The following is a 27,954-nucleotide window of genomic DNA, read 5'->3' on the forward strand; positions in this document are numbered from 1 at the left end:
CCATCTCGGACCAATATGGCACCTCTGCTTTCCTTTCAGAAAACACTAGAAATTTACTCTGTGGAGCTCAGTGGAACGAAAGACATTGACCAAACAGACAAAGGGGATGATGGCAAGGAGAAGTACAGAGGCCTGAAGAACTGCTTTGAACCCAAAAAGAATCACCAGAAAGAGGAGCTTAAGAAAGAACTGGATCTGGTCAGTTGATTTGGTCCTTAAGCCAAATGGGTCCACTGAGTACTGCCCTTCCCCCAGAGAACTTGCCCCTATAACCTGCCTCTTACAAAAGAAAGATCAGTCTCGATGATTTGAAAATCTCCCTCCCCACTCCGCCATGAGATTTGTTTCCTTGTTTAAAATAAATGGCGTGATAATATCTACCCAGGGGTAGGTCCTGTGCAGGATTCCTGTATTCTGGTTGTAGGCACTCTGAGGGAAGAGCCTCTGATTCCAGTCCCCACAGGCACAGCCCAGACCTCTTTCCTTCCCGGCTGTTTCATTGAGACATAGGTGACCGATTGCCAGTTTTCAGCTGGTAAGGTAAAACTGTTGGAGCTGGAACCATGCAGGAGAAAAACCAAAACCACGAAACCTTGCTAGGTTTCTGGCTGTGTATGCCCCATGAGAAAGAATAATTTCACTGGTAAGAATATTGGGCTTGGATTCAGAGAACCTTAGGCTCAATTTAGTTCCACTTCACTGATTGATAACTGGGAGCAAACCACCTAGCTTCAGTGAAGCTCCATTTTCTTTGTGGAAAGTGGGAAATAAGCAGTTTGCAGGGGTGAGGGGGAAAAGTGAGAAAAAAGTAAGAATATTGTGTAACTGATGCAATTTGTAGTTTAAAGTGTAATTTATAATTAGCCATTTTGTGATTTATGGAAGCCTGGTATTCCTGTTAAGGAGGAACTTTGGAATTATCAAAGCTGGCCACCATGGGAAAGACCTGCCTCAGAACTGAAATGTGACAGGTTACATCTTAGGAACGTCAAGGCGGAAACTTCCACACGAAGCCCGAAGTTTGCTAGATTGCCCCTGCAGTTCACTGCAGACTTTAAAATTCTGTTATTGTTGGAGCAGATAGTAGTGGTGCAAGTTCATGTGGGCTAGCGAGCCAATTGTTAAATATTCAGGAATTTGGCAAGTCGGTTGACATTGGGTTAGCAGCTTGAAATTTGGCTATGGTGAGAAATCAGGGAATGCTACAAATCAGAGCTTTCAGTTTATTTTTCCTGGCAGGCTCTTAAACATTTAGCAGCACACCACTAGGTATTTACCCATGTATGTTCTGACAGTTAAGAACACAGCCCTGAAACTGGACTGACCCAAATTCAGATCCCAGTTTGATTGACATTCATTTCCTATTTTGAAAAACAGGAATTAAAAATGGTGCCTACCTGTTGAAGTCATTAAGAGGGTTAAATGAAGTAAAGGGGGAGAAAGGCTTAGCACAGCACCAGACGATAGATAGCCATTCTTATTTCCTATGTATCTCTAGGATTTGGGATTGAAGGCAAATCTAGTCTTCCTTGAAATTGCTACTTACAACATGAACGTATGTCCATTATGCCTGTTTACTATGAAGATAATCTCCCTTTTTTTGAGCATTTTGTGAAGATGTATAATATAGGAAAATAATTTTTATGGTGTTAGCCGGTGTTCCCCTGCTTCCCTGCTGAGAGAGGAACATCTTTCTTTCCCAACATTCTCACAAGAATCCTATAATTTCATTTGTGACAGCACACTTGGATGCCCTCTGGCACATTGGAACTTTGACAAGAACTAAAGTATCCCTGGCTTCTGAATAAACAGGCTGATTAATGACCCAAGCCTGAGCCACAGGATGATGCCCTGAGCTATTCTAGTGCCGGCCAGCAGGGTGCACCAGAGGCACCCACCCCTCCTCCTCCTCCTCCCCCATGCTCTCATCCACAAAGTCAGGGGTAAAGGAAGAGGAAAGGTATTCTGCCTCACACTATATATAGGCTCCTTAAAGTCTGAGTTCCATCCATGTGAACAATGGCTGTAATCACCTGTTACCTCTGTCTGCCCAGAACTTAGCACACTGTGCACAGAACTGTGTCTTAATCCTTTGAATCCCCAGCAATATCTTTCAATTATTAATATGAGTACAACGACTGAATGAGTAAAGCAGAATCTGGCTGAGGAAAGGGCAAAAAAATGTTGTAATTGGAAAATCTAATCTCTTACACAACATGTCACTTTTTTGCATGTACTTAAGAAAAGAGATGGTTCTTTTACCCATCACAGTATAAATCTTTGTTTCAGATGATCAGAGCTTAAAGAATCCTGAGTGCTGCTGCTAAGAATTTACCCAAGGGATACAGGAGTGCTGATGCATAGGGGCACATGTACTCCAATGTTTATAGCAGCACTTTCATCAATAGCCAAATTATGGAAAGAGCCTAAATGTCCATCAACTGACGAATAGATAAAGAACTTGTGGCTTATACATACAATGGAATATTACTTGGCAATGAGAAAGAATGAAATCTGGGCTTTTGTAGCAACGTAGATGGAACTGGGCACTGTTATGCTAAGTGAAATAAGTCAGTCAGAGAAAGAAAGATACCATATGTTTTCACTCATATGCGGATCATGAGAAACTCAACAGAAGACCAGGTGGGGGGAGAAGGGGGAAAGAAAAGTTACAGAGAGGGAAGGAGGCAAACTATAAGAGACTCTTAAATACTGAGAATGAAGTGGATAATGGGCATTGACGAGGGCACCTATTGGGATGAGCACTGGGTGTTGTATGGAAACCAATTTGACAATAAATTTCATATTAAAAAAAAAAAGAATCCTGAGTGCTAGATTTTCTAGGTAGGGTGCAGGAGAGTTACTTAACCCTGGGTTTTCCAAGACAGGAAGAGGCTTCTAATCCTGTAGCCCAGTGGGTCTCAAGGGAAGGGAGAGGAGGAATTTGCTCCCCAGGGGACATTTAGTAAGGTCTGGAGACATTTTTGGTAATCACAACTCCACGGAGGTTGCTAATAGGTGGCATATAGCAGGTGGAAGCCCCCCCACCCCCCCGCAACAAAGAGTTATTGGCCCAAATGTCTGTAACGCCAAGGTTGAGAAACTCTGCTTTAGTCTGATGATTCTATAACAAAATTAGCAAGTGTGGACCATACTGATATTTATTTGCCAGATTGTAAGTCTCAGGACTTCTCTAACAAGTGAACTCCGTGAGTCTCAAGTATTTGATTAAGGAAAGTCTTGCCTCTTCCTACCAGAGACTACCTGCCCAAAGAGGGCTGCACGGGTAATAAGTTGTGAGAATATATCAGATGGGTCAGGTTAGGTATAGCTCATCACCCTCAACTAATCCCAGAACTCAGGTCTGAACTAAGTATCCAGATCACTAGTATCTGGACAACAGAGAGGTATGCTAGAATTTGCATGTGCTGGAGAACAGATTGAGGTGAAATGCATTGCTTTGTTCATAAAAACTAAAGACAGTTATTATGTGGTAAATGGCAAATTAAGCCTGAACTCGAGGGATGGCCAGAAAATCCCCTGGCCAGTGAATCAGAAGAGCAAACCTTTCTTGCAGCGAGACTCTCTTCCCTCACTGCAATAACCACCTGGCACAGAGGGTTTTTTCCTTTTCTCCCTCACTCCTGCCCCCCCCCCTTCTATCCTCAGTACTACTCTCAGTTTTCAGGGGCTGGTCTAAACTTAGTTTAGCATTTGTGTCTTTTGGAATTATCTAATGCACTCTCTTCTTCTTTTCACGGACTTCAGGATGACCACAAACTCAGCATTAAGGAGTTGGAAAAGAAATATGGTACAAACATCATTACAGTAAGTCATCAGGGGACTGGGGATCAGGAAGACTGGGACGGAACTATACAAAGGACTGTACAAAGCTGTGTGCTTAGGGTGTGTGGAAAAGTGGATGGCATCTTTAGGATGAAGCAGCAACTTTGAGAATGCCATTCACCTACATACCCAGCATGTGAGAGGGGGCTGGTTAACCTGAAGAGCTGGCGGGGCCGAACCACGCCCCAAGTCAAGCCCCTCAGCTGAGCTGGATGCCTGGCTGTAAACAATCTTTTGATTATAACTGCAGGAAAGCTGTGGTATCCCCAGGAAGACTCAGACACGTCTTTATGGTCGTGGTCAGAGGCAGAGATTACTTTTAACCTCCGTGTCCAGGAAGTATAATGGTCTTATCAAAGAGTGGGGAAAACCAGTGTTAAAAAGCAAGCATCCAGAGTGACAGTCTTAGAGCCCTGCTTGTCTGCCTCTTCCTCTGACAAGAGCACACACTGGTGTGCTCCAAGGCATCTAGCAAATTCCCCCATCACAGAAGGACTGCTTCAAATTCAAATTAAATTTCAAAAGTTTTGGTGTCTTGACATCAGGAGATTTGGAAACATCTGTTGAAGGCAACAAAAAGAGCTATGTGCACCGCACAGGACAAGCAGTGAGAGGGGCAGAGGGACAGGTGATCCCTGGTCTCAAGGAGTTAGCAGTCCAGCAAGGGATGCAGATATATAGGGGAGTATCATAACATCCAGTCTGTTCCACTTAGATGGCAAAGATAGGTTTAAACAGTGTGCTGAGTGACCCATTATGACCAGAGGAACCAGGCTCCCGGGATGGAGCAGTGCGTGAATCAGGATATAGGAGGATTCAGGTTTAAGTTAGCAGAGTACCCAGGAGGCTGGAGAGGACAGGGTATGTTTGGAAATCAGTCTGGGGTTTCTGGGAGCTAATGTGTGTGGAAAGGGGAGAAGAGGGATAAAAAATAAGGCTGGGGAGTGGTAATTTGGGTGAAACTATCAAACACTTCCATATTAAACTAAGGAATAAGGACTATATTAGTTGTACTTACACACAATTTCTAAACAGGGAAGTGATTTGAATAAGATTGGTTTTCAAAAAGCAATTCTGGTAGAAGATAGTAAGTGGAAGATATATATAGATATAGATAGGTAGATTCTGGTAGAAGAGAGAGAGAAACAGACAAGCAATTCTGGTGGGAGATATATATAGGTATCGGTAGGTAGGTAGATAGATATTTTTTTTAAGTGGAAGATGGAAGGGTCTAGTAGAATGAGACAATCACTCAGGAATACAAAATGAGGAACCAAAACAGGGCGGTAGCAGTAAGATGGGAAAGGAAGGGGGCAGATTCAAGAGACATTTCAAAGAAATAACTGGTAGAACTTTGCTTTGCTGGAGTTTTTGAACAGATCCCTGATCCCAGTTACCAAGGTAGAGAAGCAGGAGGAGGCGGAGATTTGGTCAAGTGGTGGACAGGGCCATGGCACGGAGCTGGGGGCCGAGAGATTAGAGAAGGCCATAAGAAGGAGAAGGTGGTAAATTTTATTTGAATTATACTACAAGTTGGTGGCTCCAAATCTAGTTATTCAGCAAATACATGAGCCTCTATTACAGAAGAAGCAGTACACCCTATAAAAGACACAAAATGAGTAAGGGTAGTCTTTAAACTATCCTTTAGGTAGCTTACAACGTATTAGGGAGAAAAAGTAATGACAAGACTTTCTCCACAAAGGATAGTTTGTGGGGGGGAAAAAAAGCCTTATGAATCACAATACACAATTTCAAGGTGGTGGAGGGGCCTGTGTGCACCTGTGGATGGCACGCTTACCAGGAAAGGCTTCTGGCAAGAAGTGACTGCCGATATGGGCCTCAGGGGTTGGTAGGATTTATAACACTTAAGATGAGCAAGAACTTAGAACTTGGGGTGGATATATAGAAAAGCAGAAAGACACCAGACTTAAGGATGAAAAATTAGCCCAATAGAGAACATTTTCTGGATAATTACTACATTGCCCTTAACCCTGGTGATTAGCTTTTATATTTCAAATCCTCCTTAGCCAAGTTACTCCTATCTAGAGTGTAGTATAATGGCTCTGAAGCCAGGTTGCCTGGTTCAATCTGGTAGTACCATGTACTAGCTGGATGATTTAACCTCCATATGCCTCAAATTCTACATCTGTAAAATGAGGATAATAATGGTACCTTCTTCAGAGGGTTATTTGGAAGAGTATATGAGCAAATATATGGAGTACATCGCCTGGCTGATAGCACTAATATTAAATATTCTTTTTAAAAAGGTGAGGGTTGGGGGAGAGGAGGCATCATCTACTTTTCCCGGGTCCTCCTTGCGCATGGTTAACTCCTACCCACAACCTGCAGAAAAAATGATGTCCAACCTCAGAGAAGAGAAATGTCTAATTCCTATTTGTTTTTGCTTGGCTTTCTCAGGGTCTTTCTAGCACCCAAGCCGCTGAGCTCCTGGCTCAGAATGGTCCCAATGCCCTCACTCCTCCCAAGGAAACACCGGAGATCATCAAGTTTCTCAAGCAGATGGTGGGAGGGTTCTCCATCCTTCTGTGGATAGGAGCCATCCTGTGCTGGATTGCATATGGGATCCAGTACTCCATGAATAAGTCCTCATCCCTAGACAACGTAAGGGGGCCTCTTTCTAGGGTTTGCTAAACTAGTAATGGGAAAACAATCATAAAGTAAGGCCTTTGGTGGGCAGAGCTGGAATCAGGAGTCTACACTGATCACTCACTGTGTGGGTTTGGGAAAATCAAGAATTTTACCAGCTATAAAACAGAAATTGTAGCTAACTTTCTGATGTCTCAGGGACAGCATGAGGTGTAAATTTTAAAGAGAGAAAGAGGGGCACTCTAAGTTCCTAAGGGAAAAAATATCTGTATCCATATGAAATATTTTGGGGTTCTCTCACCTCAGAGCTAATTGTCTCCCTTTAACATGGGGAGCATCTATGCCTGCTGATAACTGAGTACCAAAGCCAAAAAACTGAATTGGCCAACATGATGCTAAGAGAAAGAAGCCAGATGCAAAAGGCCACACACTGTATGATTCTGTTGATATGAAATGTCTAGAATGGGTGCATCCTAGAGACAGAAAGCAGATCAGTGGTTGCCAGGGTCGGGGGGTGGGAGTGGGAACTGGGTACTAGGGATCTTATTGGGGTGATGAAAATGTTCTAAAACTGTATTGTGGTGATTGTTGCAAAACTGTAAATTCATTAACAATCGCTGAATTATGCACATTAAATGGATAAATTTTGTGGCCTATAAATGACACCAGAATACCACTGCCATGTCTCTTGCCTTCCCATGGAGAGCTCTATCCCTAGGACCTGACTCACTCCTGATGCCTGTTCTTCTGATCGATGCTTCTCCTCCTTACCCAGGCATACTTGGGCTGCGTGCTTGCCTTGGTTGTTATTTTAACGGGGATCTTCGCTTACTACCAAGAAGCAAAAAGCACCAACATCATGGCCACCTTCAATAAGATGATCCCACAGGTGGGTAGCAGCCATCCCTCTCTGGTCTCCACATGACTTCAGATGAGGAAGCACCAGATGAGGAGGAGAGTGGGGCCTCTGAGGCAGAGAGTCTGTGCTCCACCATTTGCTGTCTAAGTCTTAGGCAGTCCCTCTGAAGCCCCACTTCTGCACAGAGTTTTGAGATGATCAGGGAAGTAGGACACAGGAAAATGCTTAGTCGAGAACAAAGCACAGAAACATCAATCATCACACAACATCTTCTATTACTGCTCATGAGCTTTGGTGGACTGTTCAAACAAAAGTAATTCAGGGGCTTCCAAGAGTGAGCTGTAGAAGTTCAGGAGTATTCCCTGGTAGCCAAGGAGGTCAACCTGCAATTCTTCATCTGTGACCATTTTTGCACCCATTTTGGAGCCTCTCTGCACATTGTCCCAAACTGCTCTTGGTGAGGGAGGCCTGCTGCTGCTGTCTTCCCACAGGGTCCCGTGTTAGGTGTCCTCTAGGGAGACCACACACCACTGGCAGCACAGTAGGAAAACCGTGCTGCCCCTGGCCCACGGAGCTGCCAGCTGGAGAGGGTTCTGGATGGGATCGTCTGTGCTAAGAAGTGGGAGATCTGCTTCCCACTCCATTAAAGTTTTCCTGATCTGAGCAAGATTACTAAACCCTTTGGCTCAGGCTCCAGGGCTCTCCCTGCACATCCCATCTAAGATCACTCAATGTTAATTGTCCCTCTTACTGTCATACCCAGGGCTGTCAGTTTGTTATATCTGCCCACAACAGCATATTCTGGTTCCAAGAACTCTCTAAGAGTTCCTCCTCAAGAAACAAGAGATCTTAGTACGTTCAGTCCCTAGGTACAAGTCTTTGGCTTCCAAGAGCTGTGGCTTCCATGGCCTGCATTCCCGAGACATGGGAAGGTGCAGATGGAGGAGCACTGGCATCATTCCAGGATGAGTTGCCTGCCACTGTTTTCCTTTGCAGCAAGCTCTTGTCATTCGAGATTCCGAGAAGAAGACCATCCCTGCAGAGCAACTAGTGGTGGGAGACATAGTGGAGATTAAAGGAGGAGACCGGATCCCTGCAGACATCAGGTTGTTGTCTGTTCAGGGCTGTAAGGTAAGCACCACAGGGCACCCCAAAGATCACGCTCGTAACTAGTTGCCATTATGTTGTCTTTCCAGGTCTCAGTGTGACTGTGACAGGAACGAGATGCCTAGTCTTCAACTTTTTTCAAAATTTCTTCTAGGTAGATAATTCATCTCTCACTGGGGAATCGGAGCCCCAAGCCCGCTCCTCTGAGTTTACCCACGACAATGCCCTGGAAACAAAGAACATCGGCTTCTATTCTACAACTTGTCTGGAAGGTAAGTCCAGCTGTCTCTCAGGACCACATGCCCCACCCATCCCCCTTCTCCCCCTTAGGTTTTATGTTCTTATCTCTTTACCACCTCTTGCTACAAAGCCTTTCCAAGAGAAAACATGGAACTGAAAAGCCTAGAGAACTTTGTAGTGTCATGTGCTAATTGATCGTGTAAGCCAGCAAAGAGAGGACTGTAAACGGGCTGTGGTCCCCTTGTAGCTGAGGACTCCTGGAATAAAATGTCTACTTCACCTGTAGGCACAGCGACTGGCATGGTCATCAACACAGGCGACCGCACCATCATTGGTCAGATTGCCTCTCTGGCTTCAGGAGTTGGAAATGAGAAGACACCCATTGCCATTGAGATTGAGCACTTTGTTCATATTGTGGGAGGAGTGGCCATCTCCATCGGCATCCTTTTCTTCATCATCGCAGTGTCCCTGAAGTATCATGTCCTGGACTCCATCATCTTCCTCATTGGCATCATTGTGGCCAATGTGCCTGAGGGTCTCCTGGCCACTGTCACTGTGAGTCCATGCTGCTAGGTGGCCTATACCCTGACCCTGGTAACCTTTAGCATTCTGCTGTGCTGGGTGAGCACGCACCATACACTGTGAGTCTCCTCCATCTTCAGAGCCACGCTCCCTCCCTGTCAGGGATACCGTGGGACATTCTGAATAGACTGTTTCGTAGACAAAAGGAACTGTGATATTGTTAATATTCAAACGCACTGTCCTAGAAAACGTTATGTTTTCATTTTCAGGAGATCTATCTGCAAATTGCATATATTATCTTCCTCCTTAAGATCTAGATAAGACAAACTCAAACTACCACCTACAGATTTTCAGGAAGCCTGATGCCTTCTCTACGTTTTCACATTTCTTAAAAAGAAAAAAAATATCCTTGGCAATTTCTACAACTGAGGAACTTAGGCATATTATTTACCTCCTAAGTTTAATAAAAAGATTGTGGCATATAGGTCTTTATGTGGTTTATCAGGCACTGGGTCAGCTTTGCTGCATCTGTAACTATACCTCTGTTCTGCAATCAGTTCAGCTCCAGCTGCTTCTATGTTCTGGAGCCCAAGTTCAAAATGATAATTTTTCTCAAAGCTTCTCTCTCTCTTTCTCTCTGTCTCTTTCTATCGGTCTCTCTCCCTCTGTCTCTCTCTCTCTCCCCGGTCTAGGTGACTCTGTCGCTGACAGCTAAACGGATGGCCAAGAAGAACTGCCTGGTGAAGAACCTGGAGGCAGTGGAGACCCTTGGCTCCACCTCCATCATTTGCTCAGACAAGACTGGGACTCTGACTCAGAACAGGATGACCGTGGCCCATCTGTGGTTCGACAATCAGATCTTCATAGCTGACACCAGTGAAGACCATTCAAGTAAGTCTTCTGGAACATTCAGTGGAGCCTGAAGTTGTGGACTTGAGCAGAGGAGGCCGAGCGGAATGTGGTTGCAGTCTCAGAGAATTGTTTGAATAGTATGGGTATTAGGCCTACCACCCCCAGGATCCACTGTTCTGTTTTCCAGACCAAGTCTTTGATCAAAGCTCTGGAACTTGGGCCTCCTTATCAAAGATAATAACATTGTGCAACAGAGCTGAGTTCAGACCGGGACAGGAAAGTGTCCCCATCATGAAGGTAAAGTTTCAGCATCACTCAGTCTTAAATCACAGCCAGTTTGAAGTCACTTTCTCCATTCTGATTTGGTGCTTGATTTAAATCTCTCCAACTATGTAAAGTTTGTACCAGTAAGAACAAGTCTGACTCACAAGATCCACAGAAAATTTTCTTCACTCTAAGTAGCTTTCAGAAATCACAGAGATGTCTAAAAGTCCTCAGAACATTGATTTGGTCTTTTGAAAATTCTGTCTCATTCCTGAAAATGGATGTGCCTTTAAGGTACTTTCCTTAAAGTAGATATAATTAAAGTTTCTTTATTACATAAATGCCATTCACTTTATTACTTAAATCCATTCACTGAAGTTTAAAATATAATTGGATGAAAATAGAAGGATTGACCTTAGAACGTATTCCTCTTGGCAGAAGATGGGGTTCTAAGGGGTCCTGGAATGTTGGAATATACAAAAACAAACTTCTCCCTCCCCCTCCTTCCTTCCCTTCCTCCTCTCTCCTCTTCCCTTCTGCTTCTCCCTCTCAGTGAGTTCTCCTGGCTTTTCTGTTCGCCATCTGTTTCCTTCATTGACTCTTGCTCTTTCTTATACGTTTTATTTGATTGGCTTTCTTTCTCTATTAGACAGCTCATCAATTCTTTTCTGGGCCAATCATTTCTCTGCCCATATCTTTCAAATCCTCATCTCCAATTCTGATTCCTCACCCAAACTCCATGGATCTTCAGTTAGTTTTGTGTTTCCACTCAGAAGTTTTGCCATGTTAGACTCTCAACAAATTATACTTGTCACCTTCCACATGTGCCCAACCTGGCTCTAAATCACTCTCTTGTCCAAAATTTCCTACTTTTTCTATGACATAACCATTTTACTTGTCATTCAAGCCAAACCTTTTGGAAGTCGTCTTTAATTTTCTTCATTCCTAATATCTAGTGAATCACCAAGTCCTATTATTCTTGCTTCAAAAATATCTATAATTTTATATTTATATTATCACTAGTACCTTATATCTAATTAATTATACCAACCTCTTAATTAGCTTCCATGATTCCAGTTTGTCCCTTCCCCAAGTCTTTCTTCCATGCCACTAATTTTCCTTAAAGACTTCATTAGATGAACTGCTTCACCTAACTTTGCTCAAAAACTTTCTGTGCATCTCTGTTTTTGGCTTCTCAAGTTTTAGACCTTGCCTGCCATATCCACCTGTATGTCCAGAATATATACCGAACTTTTCCATTTCATGCCTTCTTTCATGACATTCTGGTTTCCAGAAGGCTTTCTTTTGCACCTTTATCTCTTGGTAATCCATCCGTCTTTCAAAACTAGTTCATATCTGCTTTTTTCATGAGACCCTCCAGCTCTCTCAGAGCTCTGTTTTGAACTTCCCTAATGCCAGTAGGCAGCACCATTCAGTTTAACACTTTTACCATGCTTCAGTCAGTGGCTAATTGTGGTGTAATCATTTGTTAGATGGTAAGCTTAACTAGGCTCTATGCTGGCTCATTAAATATGATCACAAAAGAACCAGATTATGTGCTGCAAATATTTGTTATCTCTTGATTCTCAGAGAGTTGTCGTCGGAGATGCCTCAGAAACTGCTCTTTTGAAGTTCTCAGAGGTCATTTTGGGTGATGTGATGGAAATTAGAAAAAGAAACCACAAAGTAGCTGAAATCCCTTTTAATTCAACCAATAAATTTCAGGTGAGTTTTTCCTCAAAACCGAATCTTTGCCATCACTAGACAGCATTTCTAGCTGTAAGTATCCTTTGGTTAGTGTATATTTTGAATGATATTTGACTTCAGAAATAGTCCTCAGGGATGCAGGGCCTGGGCATCTAATAAGCCCAGAATAGGTTTCCCTTGCTGGCCTCTTTCCTTTGCTGGAAGTAGATAGAGAAGAAAGAAAAGTGGAGATCTTATCAGGTGCCGGCTGTTCCTGTGAATGATCTATGTTACACACACACACACACACACACACACACACACACAAAACCACTTCACTCCCACCCCTACCCCCACCCCCTCCGGGTAACATTTGCACAAGTGAGGGGCAAAAGCCATATCCCAAAGGATAAATGAAAGGTGAGGGAGTGGGGAGAAGTAAAATTTACTGTGCCCTTCATTTATGTCCAGCACTTTACATACATTCTCTCAGTTAATCCTCACAATAAACCTGAGGTAGGGCTAATTAATCTCAATTTCTAGGTGAGGAAACAGGCCCTTAGAAAATATTGATGAAGGAAAGAAAGAAAAAAAGAAATGGAAAAGGAAAGAAAAGAAAAGAAAAAAGAAAAAAAAATGTCAATCCTAGCAGAGTTACCCAAACATTTGAGTGGCACAACCACTCTTCACACATCTCTTCAACTCCCAAGGCCATGTTTTTTCTACCACAACACAAAGGCAGAACAGTTTAGTTCAGGCCACATGAATAAGCCTTGCCTTTTGTGAAAACCAATGAACAGTCTTCTCAGATGACTATTACCAGCCACGTTGCTTTCTAGTTCTGCCCCATATGCAGTTGACAGGGATCTCCTTTCTACCCATTGCTCAGGAAGAAAATGGCCATCCTTTGCTAGCTGTCTTCCCTCATTCCAGGCTAGCTAAGAACCCACTAGCTCTATCCTTCTCATGGGGGGACAAATGGCAATTTGTAACCCAGTTACTGCTGCAAGTGGGACTTCCCATAGACTCCAAAGCTGAGAGCAGGGCGTCATGACTTGGTCTTTGCATAACAGGAAAGTATATAAATAAGATAACCATGTCTGTGTAAACGTTTCTGGTATTTACCCACACATTTTGTTTGGATGGCATTTAGGATTGGGAAATAACTGTGTTGCAAACGTCTTTGTGAATAACAAGCCAATGAAGAATTGTAGTTAGCCAAATAGACAACTAAAAACTGTATGAAGTAAAATACTAAAGCCAGGAAGTTAGATCTCTTATTCAAAACATAAGTGAAAATAGAATGAGTAACAATCCTAAAATAACAATAGTAATGATAGGTATTATATGCTAATTTCTACATACATTGAATCACACACTCTATAAGGTAGGGAATGAGGAAACTGAGGTACAGAGCATTATCACACAGCTAGTAAGGGCCAGAGCCAGGATTCAAACAGACCCAGGGAGTTCATGCTCTTAAGGCGTAGATTGAATACCTTCTAATCAGGAACAAGACTCAGAATCTGACTGGGGTTCCATCTACTCCAGTAAAGCCTTTCCTAATGATGTGAGAAATGAGAAAAAGTAGGTTCTGTGAGGCCTCATGTACTAAATGTTGAGGAAGAAAGTGGGCTACCCAGAGTTGGAAGTAGAAAGGAGGTCCTATGTGGGCTCCTGCAGAAGAGGTCAAAGAACCTCTTTGGGTGCTGTTAGTGCTACGTTATATCTACACATGAGCAACACTCAACCCTAATCAAAGAGTCTTAGATGTCATGACCTTGGTCTCTGGGGTATCATTCAACCAAAGGAAATAAAGTGGAAGGTCTATGTCTTATTGATTTAAAAAAGCAATTACCCAAACTGAGACTGGTCCATAAAAATATTTCCAATGGTTTGTGGCAAACTGGTGAAAATGATGACAATATTTTATAAAGTTTCATATAAAGATGAATGTATTTCATTTAAAATATTATCCTTTATATGCTGCCTGATTAAGGCAGGGACTCTAGTAGCCTGAATTCAAATCCCAGCTCAGCCACCTATTAGGGTATGACCTTGCACATGCCAGTTAATCTCTCCGCACCTCAGTTTCCTCCCTTGTAAAAGGTGGTAATTATAGTACCCACAGCCTTAGGGTGGTTTTGAGAATTAAATGAGTCAATTTGTGAAGCACTTAGAACAGTACACACTACAAAATTGTTTATTATTCCTACTTTTTTTTTCAAAGTTTATTGATTTTGAGAGAGACAGCATGTGTGAGTGGGGGTGGGGGAGGGAAAGAGAGAGAGAGAGAGAGAGAGAGAGAGAATGAGAATCCCAAGCAGGTTCCACGCTGTCAGCACAGAGCCTACTCAGGGCTTCATCTCACAAACCATGAGATCATGACCTGAGATGAAATCAAGAGTCAGTGCTTAACCGGATGAGCCACTCTTGCACCCCTATTATTCCTACTTTTTAAATGTTAAAATACCATATCTTTGAGAAAATGATAGTGGTAATAGATGTGAGGTTTTAGTTTGGCTTTGTGTTTGGTTTTGGTTAGTTGCTTTTTTTAATATGTTTACTTGCCCGTTTAAAAAATACCATATTTGCCCTCTACTTTTTTTTTTTTTTATTGTGCTCCTCTCTGATATGCAGAAGGCTAAGAACTACTGGTTTAGAATTAATGGATAGACCCAAAATGACAGATTTTTTTTTTTTTTTTTTTTTTTTTAGTAACTTACTCATTCTCTAGCAAACACTCCAGCTTCCGGGATTTCCTTTCAGAGGCTTAGAAGAGTACCTGCTTTACAATAACAGCTTATATAAGACTTCACCATTTTATGATCATTTATAAGTTTTTTCAGATTTTTTCTGATTATCTTATTAGGATGAATCTGGAAGTAGAATTAGTAGGTGAGAGGATGTTGATGTTAAAATTGTGGAACCTACTTAACTCTTCTCCTGAAAGCCTGTGAGAATGCCCACTTCTTCCACCCCTACCATTTTCCTTCATGTCCAGACTGTGAAACTGGATTGATTTGGAGACGAAGAGGCACAGGAATTCCTGCTGCCCTCACCCCTGCCTGAGCTCAGAATAGCGTTGGTCTGAAAGGCTGCTGCTCACAATAGGGAGGTAGCAACAGGAGGTGAGATAAGGTGGCCAAGGTCCTCTGACCCCCACAGGCTTCCCAGGAGATCTGGTTCAAGACAGAGACTTCATGGGCTAACAGCCACATCTGGTCTCCCTAAAGCAACCAGTTTCTTTTTGAAAGACCAGCTCCACTTAGTGTGGATTCAAACTCAGGGTACCCCTCTGAGTTGGGACCAAGTCTAGATCTCTGTGTATTATTTGACCACAAAATTAAAAAAGGATAGAACATGCCTATAGCGAACACCCTTTTTCACGTCAAGGATGAGTAGCCCAGTGAGAGAGAGGATATCTTTAATCTTCTTGTCATGTTGCTAATTAAGAGATCTGTCCAGTTCAGGCCGTTATTAGTAAAGATAGTGTCATTATTCAATGGCAGGCTGTACCTAACGTGCTCAGTTCCTTCCCTCCCAGCTCTCCATACACAAGACGGATGACCTCAATGACAAGCGCTTCCTCCTGGTGATGAAAGGAGCCCCCGAGCGGATCTTAGAGAAGTGCAGCACCATCATGGTCAATGGCCAGGAGCAGCCTCTGGACAAGAGCACAGCTGAGGCCTTCCACACCGCGTACATGGAGCTGGGAGGCCTGGGGGAGCGTGTACTGGGTGAGCTCTTTGTAGCAGTACCCCTATCCATCACCTGTTGGGTGTGAGGCTCTATGCCAGGTCAGGGCACAAGAGGAGACAGGCTTATTATCTAGCAGAGTAGCTGTGGCACCCACATGAATCACAGAAAGCATGGCAAACAAACATGTATGAGAATACTGTATGATAGTACTGAGGAGGGAGGGGTTGCTTCCAGATGAGGAAAATCTGGGAAGATTTTATGGAAGGAGTTACATTTTAAACTCAGCCTTGCATGACCATATTTGAAGGGAGGTGGAAAAAAAGTATTCACAGTAGAAGGAACAACATAAGCCAAAGCACAGAATTAAAAATGGATGGGGTCTGTGCACACATTGTGAGTGAGCCAGTCTGTGTTTAGCATTGCAGGAGAATGAGACGACATAGTCCTAGGAAATGAGCTGGAAAGATAGACTGCAGGGCATGATATGGAGTGCCTTATGTGGGTGAGGAACTGGGCTTTCATTCCACAGTCAGGAGAGCCACTAAATGCTTTGCAGCAAGTGGACTGATCAGAATGACAGTGTTTTCTAAAGAATAGTTCTTGGCAGCAGCAGGGAGAGGAGAGGCATGGCTCTCAGGAGGAGGTTGCTCCCTCATTCAGGTGAAAGAGGGTGGGAATTTGATCCAAGGCAATAGGAATGTGAAAGAGGGGTCAGACACAAGAGACTTCATGGAGGCAGAACTGGTAAGTCTGAGCAACTAGTTAGAGGAGAAAATTAAGTTTAGAATAATGTTGAAGTTGCTCACTTGCTTATTAGGGAGAAAATAGTGCCAGTTGCAGAGACTAGGGATGTTAGAGGTGGAAGGAACCATGGAAATCCAGCCACTGTGGCAGAAGCCTAACTGTGGTAACTTAAGTGATATCAAAGGGTATGTTCTTAATGAGAATCCTGGGTTGACAGAATGGAACCTGTAAACTACCGAATATGAATTTAAGGTAACAGAAGTTCACGGTTGATGATAAGGCTCATTAAACATCATAAAAGTTCTTGCCAGTCGAGATGGAATCTGTGGAATGTGTGTTTCTAAAAGATATTTGAGCTTGTTAAGCAAATGAAATAATTAAATGAGATAATAATGCTTTAAGCATGCCTTAAATAACCCACAGCACCAGGTTATGTTTTCAGTGCAGGTTTGATACCTATCTGACCAGAATCACTCTAGGAACCTTGTGTTTGACCTCTCAAACTCTGTGCTTTACTAAAACGTGTAAAGCAGTGGGGCATGCTGAAAACAAATTTGATGTGAAAGCTGATGAGAAAGTTATACGACCTGGGAAGTCCCACCAGACACAGGAATCTTTTCTGCTTCAACCCATGAGAGGCAGATGCCTTCTGAGTAATGAAAGGGTCTCCATTCCTAATGGCCTTTCTCTCACACTCACCTTGATTAAACATGGAGCTTCATACCATTCTCCTGACGCCTCAGATTCTTTCCCCAGTTTGTGCACTGGCACGTTCCGTTTTCTCTGCCTAAAATGGCCTTCTCATCCCACATCTCCCTTCTCTCCCTGGAAAATGTCTAACTCCTCTTTCAAGAATCATCTCACTTGTGACCTCCTTGGGGAAGTCTTTCCTGATTCCCCGGGTGACTCTACTCTGTAACACTCACTGTACTTTTTTATGCTTTATCTCTTATGTCTCTGTCTCCACACTAGACTAAGATATCTCCAGAAGCAAAGGCTGACCCCTCTTGGTTTCTATATCCTTAGAACATAACAGAGAATCCAGTGGGCACCCAGTAAATTACTTTTGAATGAAATACGTCCTTCCTAATTACAGCATGCATTATAGAATTGAAATAATGAAACAATTCTGGTATCCACTCAAGTATTAGTAAAATAGTAAAAGTGTATGAAAATGTTCCTCCTTTTCTTTTGTTATTTCTTATCCTAATTTCATTGACTCCCCAATTCATGCACATTCCAGGTTTCTGTCATCTCTACCTGCCAGCAGACGAGTTTCCAGAATCTTATTCATTTGATGTAGACACCATGAACTTTCCCACGTCTAACCTGTGTTTTGTGGGGCTCTTATCAATGATTGATCCCCCCCGGTCCACTGTACCTGATGCGGTCACCAAATGCCGGAGTGCAGGGATCAAGGTGGGAGTTATTGTCCTGACTTAAGAAGTCCTCCATTTATGTTGTACACTTCTCTAAGAATGGTTGTCATAGGAGGTAGTCAGTGTTCAAGTCTCAGGTAAATATCATAATCCCCCACCCCCTTTTTATCTCTACTTTCACTATACTAAGATTCTAGTAACCGTCCAATAAAGGCAAAATGATTGTGTCTGGGTGGAACAAACCACAATAGTAACTGCAGTGAGAATGCCATGAATTGACTCTATCTTTCTTGCCCTAAACTATGATAGAGAATAAAAGGTTCTATTGCTGGGGCGCCTGGGTGGCTCAGTCGGTTGAGCGCTGACTTCGGCTCAGGTCACGATCTCGCGGTCCGTGAGTTCGAGCCCCGCATCGGGCCCCTGTGCTGACAGCTCGGAGCCCGGAGCCTGTTTCAGATTCTGTGTCTCCCTCTCTCTGACACTCCCCCATTCATGCTCTGTCTCTCTCTGTCTCAAAAATAAATAAACATTAAAAAAAAAAAAAGGTTCTATTGCTTAATCTTGAGGTTCAGCCTCAAAATCCATTTGCCTTCATGATATCAGAACCAAAATATTAATTCCATTACCATGTTAATAACAAGACTGTTGAAGCAACATGAGGCTCTCTCAGGTAGATATCCACCAGCCCTTTCACAAATAAAGTAACATGCAAGGGAAAGGTCTTCCTCTAATGTCAGAGGAGGAAATGTAAGAAGCTTGGAAGCAAGGATAGATCCAAGGAGATCAGTGTGTCCTTCAGAGACAGTTTTGTCTTTGATCGAAAGATCAAAACCTAGCCACAAGGGCAAACCACAATAATCACTCATCACATTCTGGGCTGATATTGAACTATCCCTACTCTGGCCATCTGAGATTCTCATTGTTCACATGCCTCTCTCATTGTGTTCTAGGTTATTATGGTTACAGGTGATCATCCAATCACAGCCAAAGCTATTGCCAAAAGTGTGGGTATTATTTCAGCCAACAGTGAGACAGTGGAAGACATTGCAAAACGCCTCCACATTGCTGTGGAGCAAGTTAACAAACGGTAAGCACAGAACCAATGTAGCAGAAACATTCTTATCCAAGTTCGTATCCTTGTTGGCTCTAAAGAGCTGTGCTATTTGGAGCAAATCCCTTTTTTTGCCAGACATTATCTCAGGGTAATGCTAGGCTGTATTGGTACCATGAAAATTACCCATTATGTACTCCTTGTATGAAATTTTAAAAACCCAGTGGAGTAGACCGGAAAACTTCAGTGCCAAATTTAGAGTGAGAAAAACTGAAACAAAATTTATATGAAATTACTTGCTGTCGATCCAGTTGTATAATCAGGAATATTAAGAACCCTCTGTGTTTGGTGCACTCCCCTAGGGCTCATTTTGAGTATTTATTCAGTTGCTTCCTGAGGAAAGATTCGGTTTTCCATAGTGTCTCCTAATTCTTGTAATCATGTCTATCCTTTAGTCCACTCATCCATCCATTCAGTCATGTATTAGCTTTCAACAGTTAATTGTTGAGTGCCAACAAGGCACCCGGCACGGTGCTAGACACTGGAACTATAGCAGCAAAGACACCAGACACTATCCCTGCCCTTGGGAAGCTTTCCATCTAGGTTGAGGGACAGAAAAATAAAAACTATTTGTGATGTCATAAGTACAGTGAAGGAGACACACAGGGGACAAGGGTTCTAGCAGTGGGAGGAGAGTCACCTTGACTGTTGATAATTCAGATGACCAAAGACTCCAAAGTCTTAGTGTAAAAATAAATATTGGCTTTATTATAACTTCACACATGTTGGGGGGAAAGGGAGAGACCAATGAACCCCCTCTATTTAACCCAAGCATTTATGCCTTTTAGAATACCAAGCTGTCAGGTAATAAATTATTACCCGAGCAACAAATTACCACTTAAGACAACCCAACAGAATTATAGCCTCTGGGCACAGCAACAATATCTGAAGTCCGAGTATTCCAATGCTCCTTTGTATAAACAACATTCATCTACAAAAGCTTTTTGGAGGTTTTGTTTATTTTCTTTGTTTTTAAAAATAATAGGATTACGCATTTTCATCCAACTCACCACACTGAATAGGGGTTGGGATGGATACTTTGGTGAATGTTTTCAGTTATTCACTGTGTCAACTGTAGCTTCGTGATCATGTAATACTTGTACTTTTGCAGCTGTGGGGAGAAAGGACACACCCTTTTCTTATCTTACTTTCATATATATATATTTTTTTATTTTTTTTACCAGAACATAGAAATACCTGTATTTTGAGTCAAGTGCTAGAATTCTAGAATTTAGCACCAACAGGAAAACACAGACCTAAAAATGTTCAAAACAAACAAGTGTAAAGAAAAAGGCATGCAGTGTTTTGTACATAGAGTGTAGAAGCTGAGATTTGAAGGCTAAAATGTGGAGTGTTAGTCAAGGGAAGAGGAGGTGAGAGAAGCCCATTCCTGGCAAAGGCAGAAAGACCTGTGAAGGCCTGAGGGCAGTGGAGGGTATGGAGGTATGGAGGGCTCAGAGCTGGGAGGTCCAGTGGGCTGCAGGAGAGAGCCAGCCAAAGGGGAAGTGACGCTCAACAGCACAGGCTCCACCCGGCCTTGCAGACCAGGTTAGGGACTCAGGGGTCTGCTCTAAGTGCAGTGGAAAGCCTCTGAAATGTTTTAGCATGGAACAATACAATCAGATCTGTGTAATTGATTACACTTTCTAGAACCTTACTTTTATCGGCAGCAGATAATAGTTTTCCTCAAAGAGGACCTCAATAAATTGTTCTCCCTACACAGCTCATTACACAGTAGACACTATAAGTCTGAAATAAACAACAAAGAATTGTTACCTGCGTGTTTTGGCAAAAACTGAATTCTAGGACCCAAAACATATGAACAGGAAGTTACATTGCCCCAGGAATGTTCCCACCCGTTCCTACAAAGCAAAAGATTTATTCCTATTGTTGTATGATACCAGGAAATGGCTTTATTTTTTTAACCTCAGTTTACTGTCTTGAAATGGAGACCAGCGTGTCCCCAGAACTCATAACCCCTATCATCCCACTAGATAGAGTATTAGGGTCAAGGACATTGGATTCCAGGTAAAATTCAAAGAGACTTCGGCCCATTTCCTGCCCAGAACAGCATTTTAGTATAAGATCCAACCTTTGGCCTCACTCAGTTCCTTCTGGCCCTTCTAGGGACGCTAAAGCTGCAGTGGTGACTGGCACAGAGCTGAAGGACATGAGCCCAGAACAGCTGGATGAGCTCTTAACCAACTACTCAGAGATTGTCTTTGCTCGAACATCCCCCCAGCAGAAGCTGATCATTGTAGAGGGCTGTCAAAGGCAGGTGGGTGGACAGCAGTTCCCAAAGAACCTTCCAGGTCTGTCACTGTCCTGTGGGGAAATTTGGGGCTGAGATCTGGATCCCAGATCAGGGCTATGGCACTTTTTAAACCCCTCAAGAAACAATTCTTTGCCCGTTTTCATCACCGTACATTTCTACCCTCTCAGGGGGCTGACCCTCCACCCTTCTTTGAGACCCTCCTGCATGCACAGCTTTCTGACAGTGAAGCATTTGGTGCTGTGGTAGGTGTGATTATAGAGAGATTTTATTTTTTTTTTTTTAAATTTTTTTTTCAACGTTTTTTATTTATTTTTGGGACAGAGAGAGACAGAGCATGAACGGGGGAGGGGCAGAGAGAGAGGGAGACACAGAATCAGAAACAGGCTCCAGGCTCCGAGCCATCAGCCCAGAGCCCGACGCGGGGCTCGAACTCACGGACCGCGAGATCGTGACCTGGCTGAAGTCGGACGCTTAACCGACTGCGCCACCCAGGCGCCCCGAGAGATTTTAAAGTGTAAGATATACACATGCACCCCAATGTTTCTAGCAGCACTATCAACAACAGCCAAAGTATGGAAAGAGCCCAAATGTCCATCGCTGGATGAATGGATAAAGAAGATGTGGTATTTATATACAATGGAGTATTACTCAGCAATCAAAAAGAATGGAATTTTGCCATTTGCAACTACGTGGCTGGAACTAGAGGGTATTATGCTAAGTGAAATTAGAGAAAGACAAATATCATAGACTTCACTCATATGAGGACTTTAAGACACAGAACAGATGAACACAAGGGAAGGGAAGCAAAAATAATATAAAAACAGGGAGGGGGACAAAACATAAGAGACTCTTAAATATGGAGAACAAACAGAAGGTTACTGGAGGGTTTGTGGGAGGGGGATGGGCTAAATGGGTGAGGGGCATTAAGGAATCTACTCCTGAAATCATTGTTGCACTATATGCTAACTAAGTTGGATGTAAATTTAAAAAATAAAATTAAAATTAAAAAAAAATAAATAAAATAAAAGTGTAAGATATAGAGCAAAAACTGTAAAGACACAAGATATGAAATATCCACTTTAGCCTGCCACACACATGGTTTTAATTATCGAGCACGTTGTTCTTGCTCCAGGATTTCCCGGCTTTATCTTTTCCCAAAAACAAGCCCTTCATTTCAGCTCTAGTCATCCTTACATCCTCCAGAGGAAGGGGAGACTGTGTTGATCTTGTCCTACCCGTGACCCCTTAGGCCTGCTGTCTCCTGTTTTCTCATGTGTCCCCACAGAATGCGGTTGTTGCTGTGACAGGGGATGGAGTTAATGACTCTCCGGCTCTAAAGAAGGCAGATATTGGGATTGCCATGGGGATAGCAGGTTCCGATGCGGCCAAAAATGCAGCTGACATGGTCTTGTTGGATGACAACTTTGCATCCATAGTCACAGGAGTGGAGGAAGGTGAGTGAGGTCTCAGGTGATCTTACTGAGACAGGGGTCACCTGGGGGTCCAAGAGCAAATCCTATAGAAGAACATCTTTGCCTAGGTCGCCTGATCTTCGACAACCTAAAGAAGACTATCGCCTATACCCTGACCAAGAACATTGCTGAGCTGTGCCCCTTTCTGATCTACATCATTGTTGGGCTCCCTCTGCCCATTGGCACCATTACGATCTTGTTCATCGACTTGGGCACAGACATAGTAAGTAGCACTAAAGGGAACAGGATCTGATAACTAATGTAAACTTCAGGGTCATTACCTTCAAGGGCAAGGAGATGGACGAAATCAGTTCTCCTCGAACTTCGATGTAACAGGGCCTGAATTTCTGCATTTCTAGTATTTCTTAAGTGATACCGATTCTGCTGGTCCACCAGCCACATCTTAAAGCAAAGTACTAGAGGGGCACCTGGGTGGCTCAGTCGGTTAAGCGTCCGACTTCAGCTCAGTTCACAATCTCGCAGTCCGTGAGTTCGAGCCCCACGTCGGGCTCTGGGCTGATGGCTCAGAGCCTGGAGCCTGCTTCCGATTCTGTGTCTCCCTCTCTCTCTGCCCCTCCCCCGTTCATGCTCTGTCTCTCTCTGTCTCAAAAATAAATAAGCGTTAAAAAAAAAATTAAAAAAAAAAAAAGCAAAGTACTAGAGAGATCTGTCAAATGTTTGGAAGTTAAAACCACTTCACCTCGTGTAAGAGCTTTTCAAGACATGAGTTCTTCACCCTCCCCCCAAGATATGCGATTCATTGGTTTCAGCTCATGTGCCTCCCTCCCCTTTGGAGAAGAAAGCACTATCACTAAATAGCCCCTGTAACACTGCGGGCCCAATGGCCACCGTGATAACCCACACCTGCCCCTTGTTAAGTAAAAGAATCTGTGGTCTGGAAGCCCCGCACCTAAACACAGTAAGAACTTGCAGTTATTAACACTTTATCAGGCCTCATATTGACCTACAATAACATCACCTAAACCCTCCCTTCTAGTATGTATCCATTTAAGAAAGCATCATGACAGTTATCCACATGGCTCCAGCTTACACAGGCAAAGGGAGGAAAAGGCAATAGGGAGCGAACAGAATTCGCAGTGAGAATGGCCCTGCAAATGGCCGGCTTCTACCCTCTTGTTTTATGTAATACCCAGGCAATCTCCACATTGCAGAGACACTAAAGCCATCTTTACCTTAGAGGGGAATTGGGGTCCTTCATGGTTTACACTCAGATCACTTTGCAGGCTCTTTCAGTTTGCTTCGTTTTCTCCACTGCAGTGCCTCTTGCAGTGTGGTCAGGGCATCACCTGGGAACTTGTTAGAAATGCAGATTCTCTGGCCTTGGGAAAGTCTGGGGGTGGGGGGTGGGGCCCAGCGATCTGTCCTTAAAAGTCCTGCCAAGTGGGAGGGCCTGTGAGAGAACCAGTGTGACGTAGTGGCATGCCAAAGGGAGAGAGGATGGCAGGAAAAATCTGCCCCAGAGGGGAAAAGTGTTTTATAATTAGCATCTTTAGAACTGCCAGCACATGTTGATAATAAAAAGTAGATTGATTTTTAAAGCCAACTATTTTTTTAATGTTTATTTATTTTTGAGAGAGAGTGAGAGAGCCAAAGTATGAGCTGGGGAGGGGCAGAGAAAGAGGGAGACACAGAATCCGAAGCAGGCTCCAGGCTCCTAGCTGTCAGCACAGAGCCCAACATGGGGCTCAAACCCACAAACAGTGAGATCATGACTTGAGTTGAAGTCAGAAGCTTAACTGACTGAGCCACCCAGGCGCCCCCCCTTACTCTTTTCAATTTCTTCTTCTTTTTTTTTAATGTTTATTTATTTCTGAGAGAGAGGGACACAGCGTGAGCAGGGGAGGGGCAGAGAGAGAGGGAGACACAGAATCTGAAGCAGGCTCCAGGCTCCAAGCTGTCAGCACAGAGCCCGACGCGGGGCTTGAACTCATGAACCGCGAGATCATGACCTGAGCCAAAGTTGGACACTTAACCGACTGAGCCACTTAGGTGCCCCTAAAGCCAACTGTTTTTAAATTCTCTAGAGACAATCCACCCCCATTGTCTACGCCCTGGATAGACCAGTTCCATAACCCCGTAACCCCACCACCATTATCATCCACCACCCCACCATCTACCCTGAGGCCCCTGGCTATGCCACTGCCACTATCACTCTGTTGGTACAGCACAGTGTTTCAGGGCTAGGCCTCACAGACTCTCTCCCCGTCTAGATTCCCTCTATTGCCTTGGCTTATGAGAAAGCTGAAAGTGACATTATGAACAGGAAGCCTCGCCATAAGAAGAAGGACAGACTGGTGAACCAGCAACTTGCCGTATACTCTTACCTGCACATTGGTATGATGAGAGCACCTCTCACCTGTCATACGAGGGACCTCCCAGAGAATGCATTCCAGTCACAGGCAGAAACTGTTTTTCCTTCTGGGGTGGGGTTGGGATGAGAGGAGAAACCAAGAGGAGAATGAGTGCACACGCAATTCTGAAGTCATTCTAGAACCTCTACCCTTACCTCTTTTGTGCTTTTAGGCCTCATGCAAGCTGTGGGAGCTTTTGTTGTGTATTTTACCGTGTATGCGCAGGAGGGCTTTAAACCCAGCATTCTCGCTGACCTCCGGGTAGAATGGGAAAACGGCAATGTGAATGACTTAGAAGACACCTACGGACAGCAATGGGTAAGGGAAGGAGACTCTCCCTTCAACGTCCTCCTGTTTCCCCCCTCCTCTCACGGCCTTGTCCAGACTCATGCAGAACTTTCAATTCCCTGGACAGCCTTAATGAGACAGAGAAAGTAAAAGTTTTCTCAGTTAATAGGGCTTGTGGGCCCCTTGGTTACATTGGTTTGGCCTTTACCAGGACTCAGCCTTCTCTCTTGAATCACATGCCTTGAGGTCACTTTTCTTACTTTGGCTTTGCAATTGTTTTGGAGGAGTAACCAGTCCAACAACACCCACAGTTGGGCCATATCAATTAAGTTAGCATCTTTCCCTACTCAACTGGTTAAAGAAAATAAAGTTTCTTTCCAAGCACAAGGAGATGATCCTCTGTCAATCGTGGTGAGGTGGGGAGAAAGTAAAGCTTTATAGAACTGCATGGAAATCTCCTTCCAAGTTTTCCATCTGGGGTCTCACGGTCTCCTCTTTGTCCATTGACAGACATGGTACCAGAGGAAATACTTAGAATGGACAGGCTACACAGCTTTCTTTGTTGGCATCATGGTCCAGCAGATAGCGGATGTGCTCATCAGGAAAACCAGAAGGAACTCCATCTTCCAGCAGGGCCTCTTTAGGTACTGCCCACATCCAGCCTCATAGTTCAACCCTGGGCCTTCGACACAGGAATGATGAGGGTCATGCCTGTGACTCCACCGGTGTGTGGCCCTGTGGCCACGCGAATTCAGAATCTGTTTGCTTTTATGTTTCTTGTAGAAATAAAGTCATCTGGCTGGGGATTGCCTCACAGATTATCATTGCTTTAATCCTCTCCTATGGGCTTGGAAGTGTCACAGCCCTGAATTTCACGATGCTCCGGTGAGTTCCTCTTCAACAGTGGGCAGGAAAGAGCCAGCCCTGTTATTATTTTTTTTAATGTTTATGTATTTTTGAAAGAGAGAAAGAGTGAGTGTGGAGGGGCAGAGAGAGAGGGAGAAGGGGATCTGAAGCGGGCTCCTGCTGATGGCAGAAAGCCCAATGTGGGGCTTGAACTCACGAACCGTGAGATCATGACCTGAGCCGAAATCGGACGCTTAACTGATTGAGCCAGCCAGGCGCTCCAGAGATAGCCATATTCTGAGCTGTCACAGCCTAAGTGAACATTAGGATTCCAGGGAACTCTTTCCTCTCCAGCCTTTCAAAAGAGATAAGACTGAATCTGTGCTATATTAGAGACTTAGACCTGCTAGTTTTCCCAGAAGAGGAAATGGGTTTCACCATCCCAGCTCTACCCTCATCTAATAGGACACTTCATAGGCAGATGTTGCTTCTACCAGTCACAGTCTGGTAAAATAAGAAGCTTCCCAGTTTTACACTATATGACCCAATATTGTTATGTCCAGTAAGGCAGAGAAAATGAACAAGAGGCCCTCTGCCCATGGGCAGGAAGCTGGGCCTTTTCTTTGGATGCACTCAGACTGACTTTCCTCCCTCCTGCTTCCAGGCCTCAGTACTGGTTTGTGGCTGTGCCATATGCCATTCTGATTTGGGTGTATGATGAGGTCCGAAAACTTTTCATCAGACTCTACCCTGGAAGTAAGTAGTAACATAATTTTTGAGACTCTGTTTATCCACTTCAACAGACTCCCCATTTCTCATTAACTTTTTCTACCTCCACAGGCTGGTGGGACAAGAACATGTATTACTAAGACCACCTCACTTCCCCAGATTCCCAGTTGCACATTGAGCCTGTTCTTTATCTTCTGGCTGCTGTCTGGGAGACCACTGCAATAAGGACTTATCCAAATGCAGAAAGAGAAGGCAGAAAGCAGTGTGAAAGATACTCACTGAGGTTTTGTACTTTCAAGCAGAAATTCAACTGTTTATATATGATTTGCATCTCTATTTCCGTCTCCTTGTTTAGAAATATGTGAATTTCAAGGGAATGGAGTAGGGAAGAATGACGTGTAAGTGTATATAAAGTCCACTCATGTTAAATTGCCTTAGGTGATGCAGCCAGCTGCTCAGATTTCCCTGCTAGATAGGATTGGTCAAACCTCCATTCCATACCCTATTAAAAGCCCAATGACCTTCCTAGATTTCTCTGAATTCCCAGAGAGCTTATAATTTCATGGTCACCCTGCTCAAAAGTTAATTCAGCTGAAGAGTTGCAAAAGGTGGAAGTAATGGCAGGTTTACATCACAGTAACATGGACAACCTCAGTTTTGACCCTGAGACCTCTTTCTTAACAGTCCACCACCCATCTGCAGCCCTCATCATCTGGCCAGTCCTGTCGGTGCGCTTCCTCCCTCGCTCCCTCCTTGCCTTCCACTCCCGAGACTGAGCCACCAACTCCTCCCAAACTGAGCTCCGTGTCCGTTTTGCATATCCCAGTCCAAGTGCTCTCTCAACTCAAAGGAGTTTTCAGTTATCAGGATTCAACCTCAGTAGAGAACTGGGGTTTAAAACAGTAATATTTATTTCTCATAAAATGGTTGCAAAGCACTCTCTGGCACTAATTTTATGTTATGATTTAACTTCGCTTTATTCGTGTGTAACACATACATCCATGTTGACAGCCCCTAAGAGGCTTCATTTTAAGTAAAAGATGTTTTATAAAA

General features: G+C 43.6%; 1 protein-coding gene across 1 annotated transcript; it reads left to right on the forward strand.

The window, feature by feature from the left end:
- On the forward strand, positions 1 to 27,954 carry ATP12A (ATPase H+/K+ transporting non-gastric alpha2 subunit). Its single transcript, XM_049646677.1, has 22 exons — positions 1 to 198; positions 3,769 to 3,828; positions 6,265 to 6,468; positions 7,229 to 7,342; positions 8,309 to 8,443; positions 8,574 to 8,691; positions 8,946 to 9,214; positions 9,874 to 10,072; positions 10,221 to 10,330; positions 11,888 to 12,022; positions 15,531 to 15,723; positions 17,673 to 17,848; positions 18,759 to 18,895; positions 21,047 to 21,197; positions 22,480 to 22,648; positions 22,735 to 22,889; positions 24,898 to 25,021; positions 25,211 to 25,356; positions 25,837 to 25,970; positions 26,110 to 26,211; positions 26,837 to 26,928; positions 27,013 to 27,954. The coding sequence occupies exons 1-22, from the start codon at positions 16 to 18 to the stop codon at positions 27,039 to 27,041; spliced, it is 3,135 nt and encodes a 1,044-aa protein (XP_049502634.1). The 5' UTR covers positions 1 to 15; the 3' UTR covers positions 27,042 to 27,954.

Source organism: Panthera uncia (assembly GCF_023721935.1).
Source record: "Panthera uncia isolate 11264 chromosome A1 unlocalized genomic scaffold, Puncia_PCG_1.0 HiC_scaffold_16, whole genome shotgun sequence".
Taxonomy (NCBI): Eukaryota; Metazoa; Chordata; class Mammalia; order Carnivora; family Felidae; genus Panthera; species Panthera uncia.

Coding starts and splice junctions, on each gene's coding strand:
- ATP12A (XM_049646677.1), top strand. CDS start 16: ATGGCACCTCTGCTTTCCTTTCAGAAAACACTAGAAATTTACTCTGTG. Junction 199..3,768: donor TTAAGAAAGAACTGGATCTG/GTCAGTTGATTT, acceptor CACGGACTTCAG/GATGACCACAAACTCAGCAT. Junction 6,469..7,228: donor AGTCCTCATCCCTAGACAAC/GTAAGGGGGCCT, acceptor CTCCTTACCCAG/GCATACTTGGGCTGCGTGCT.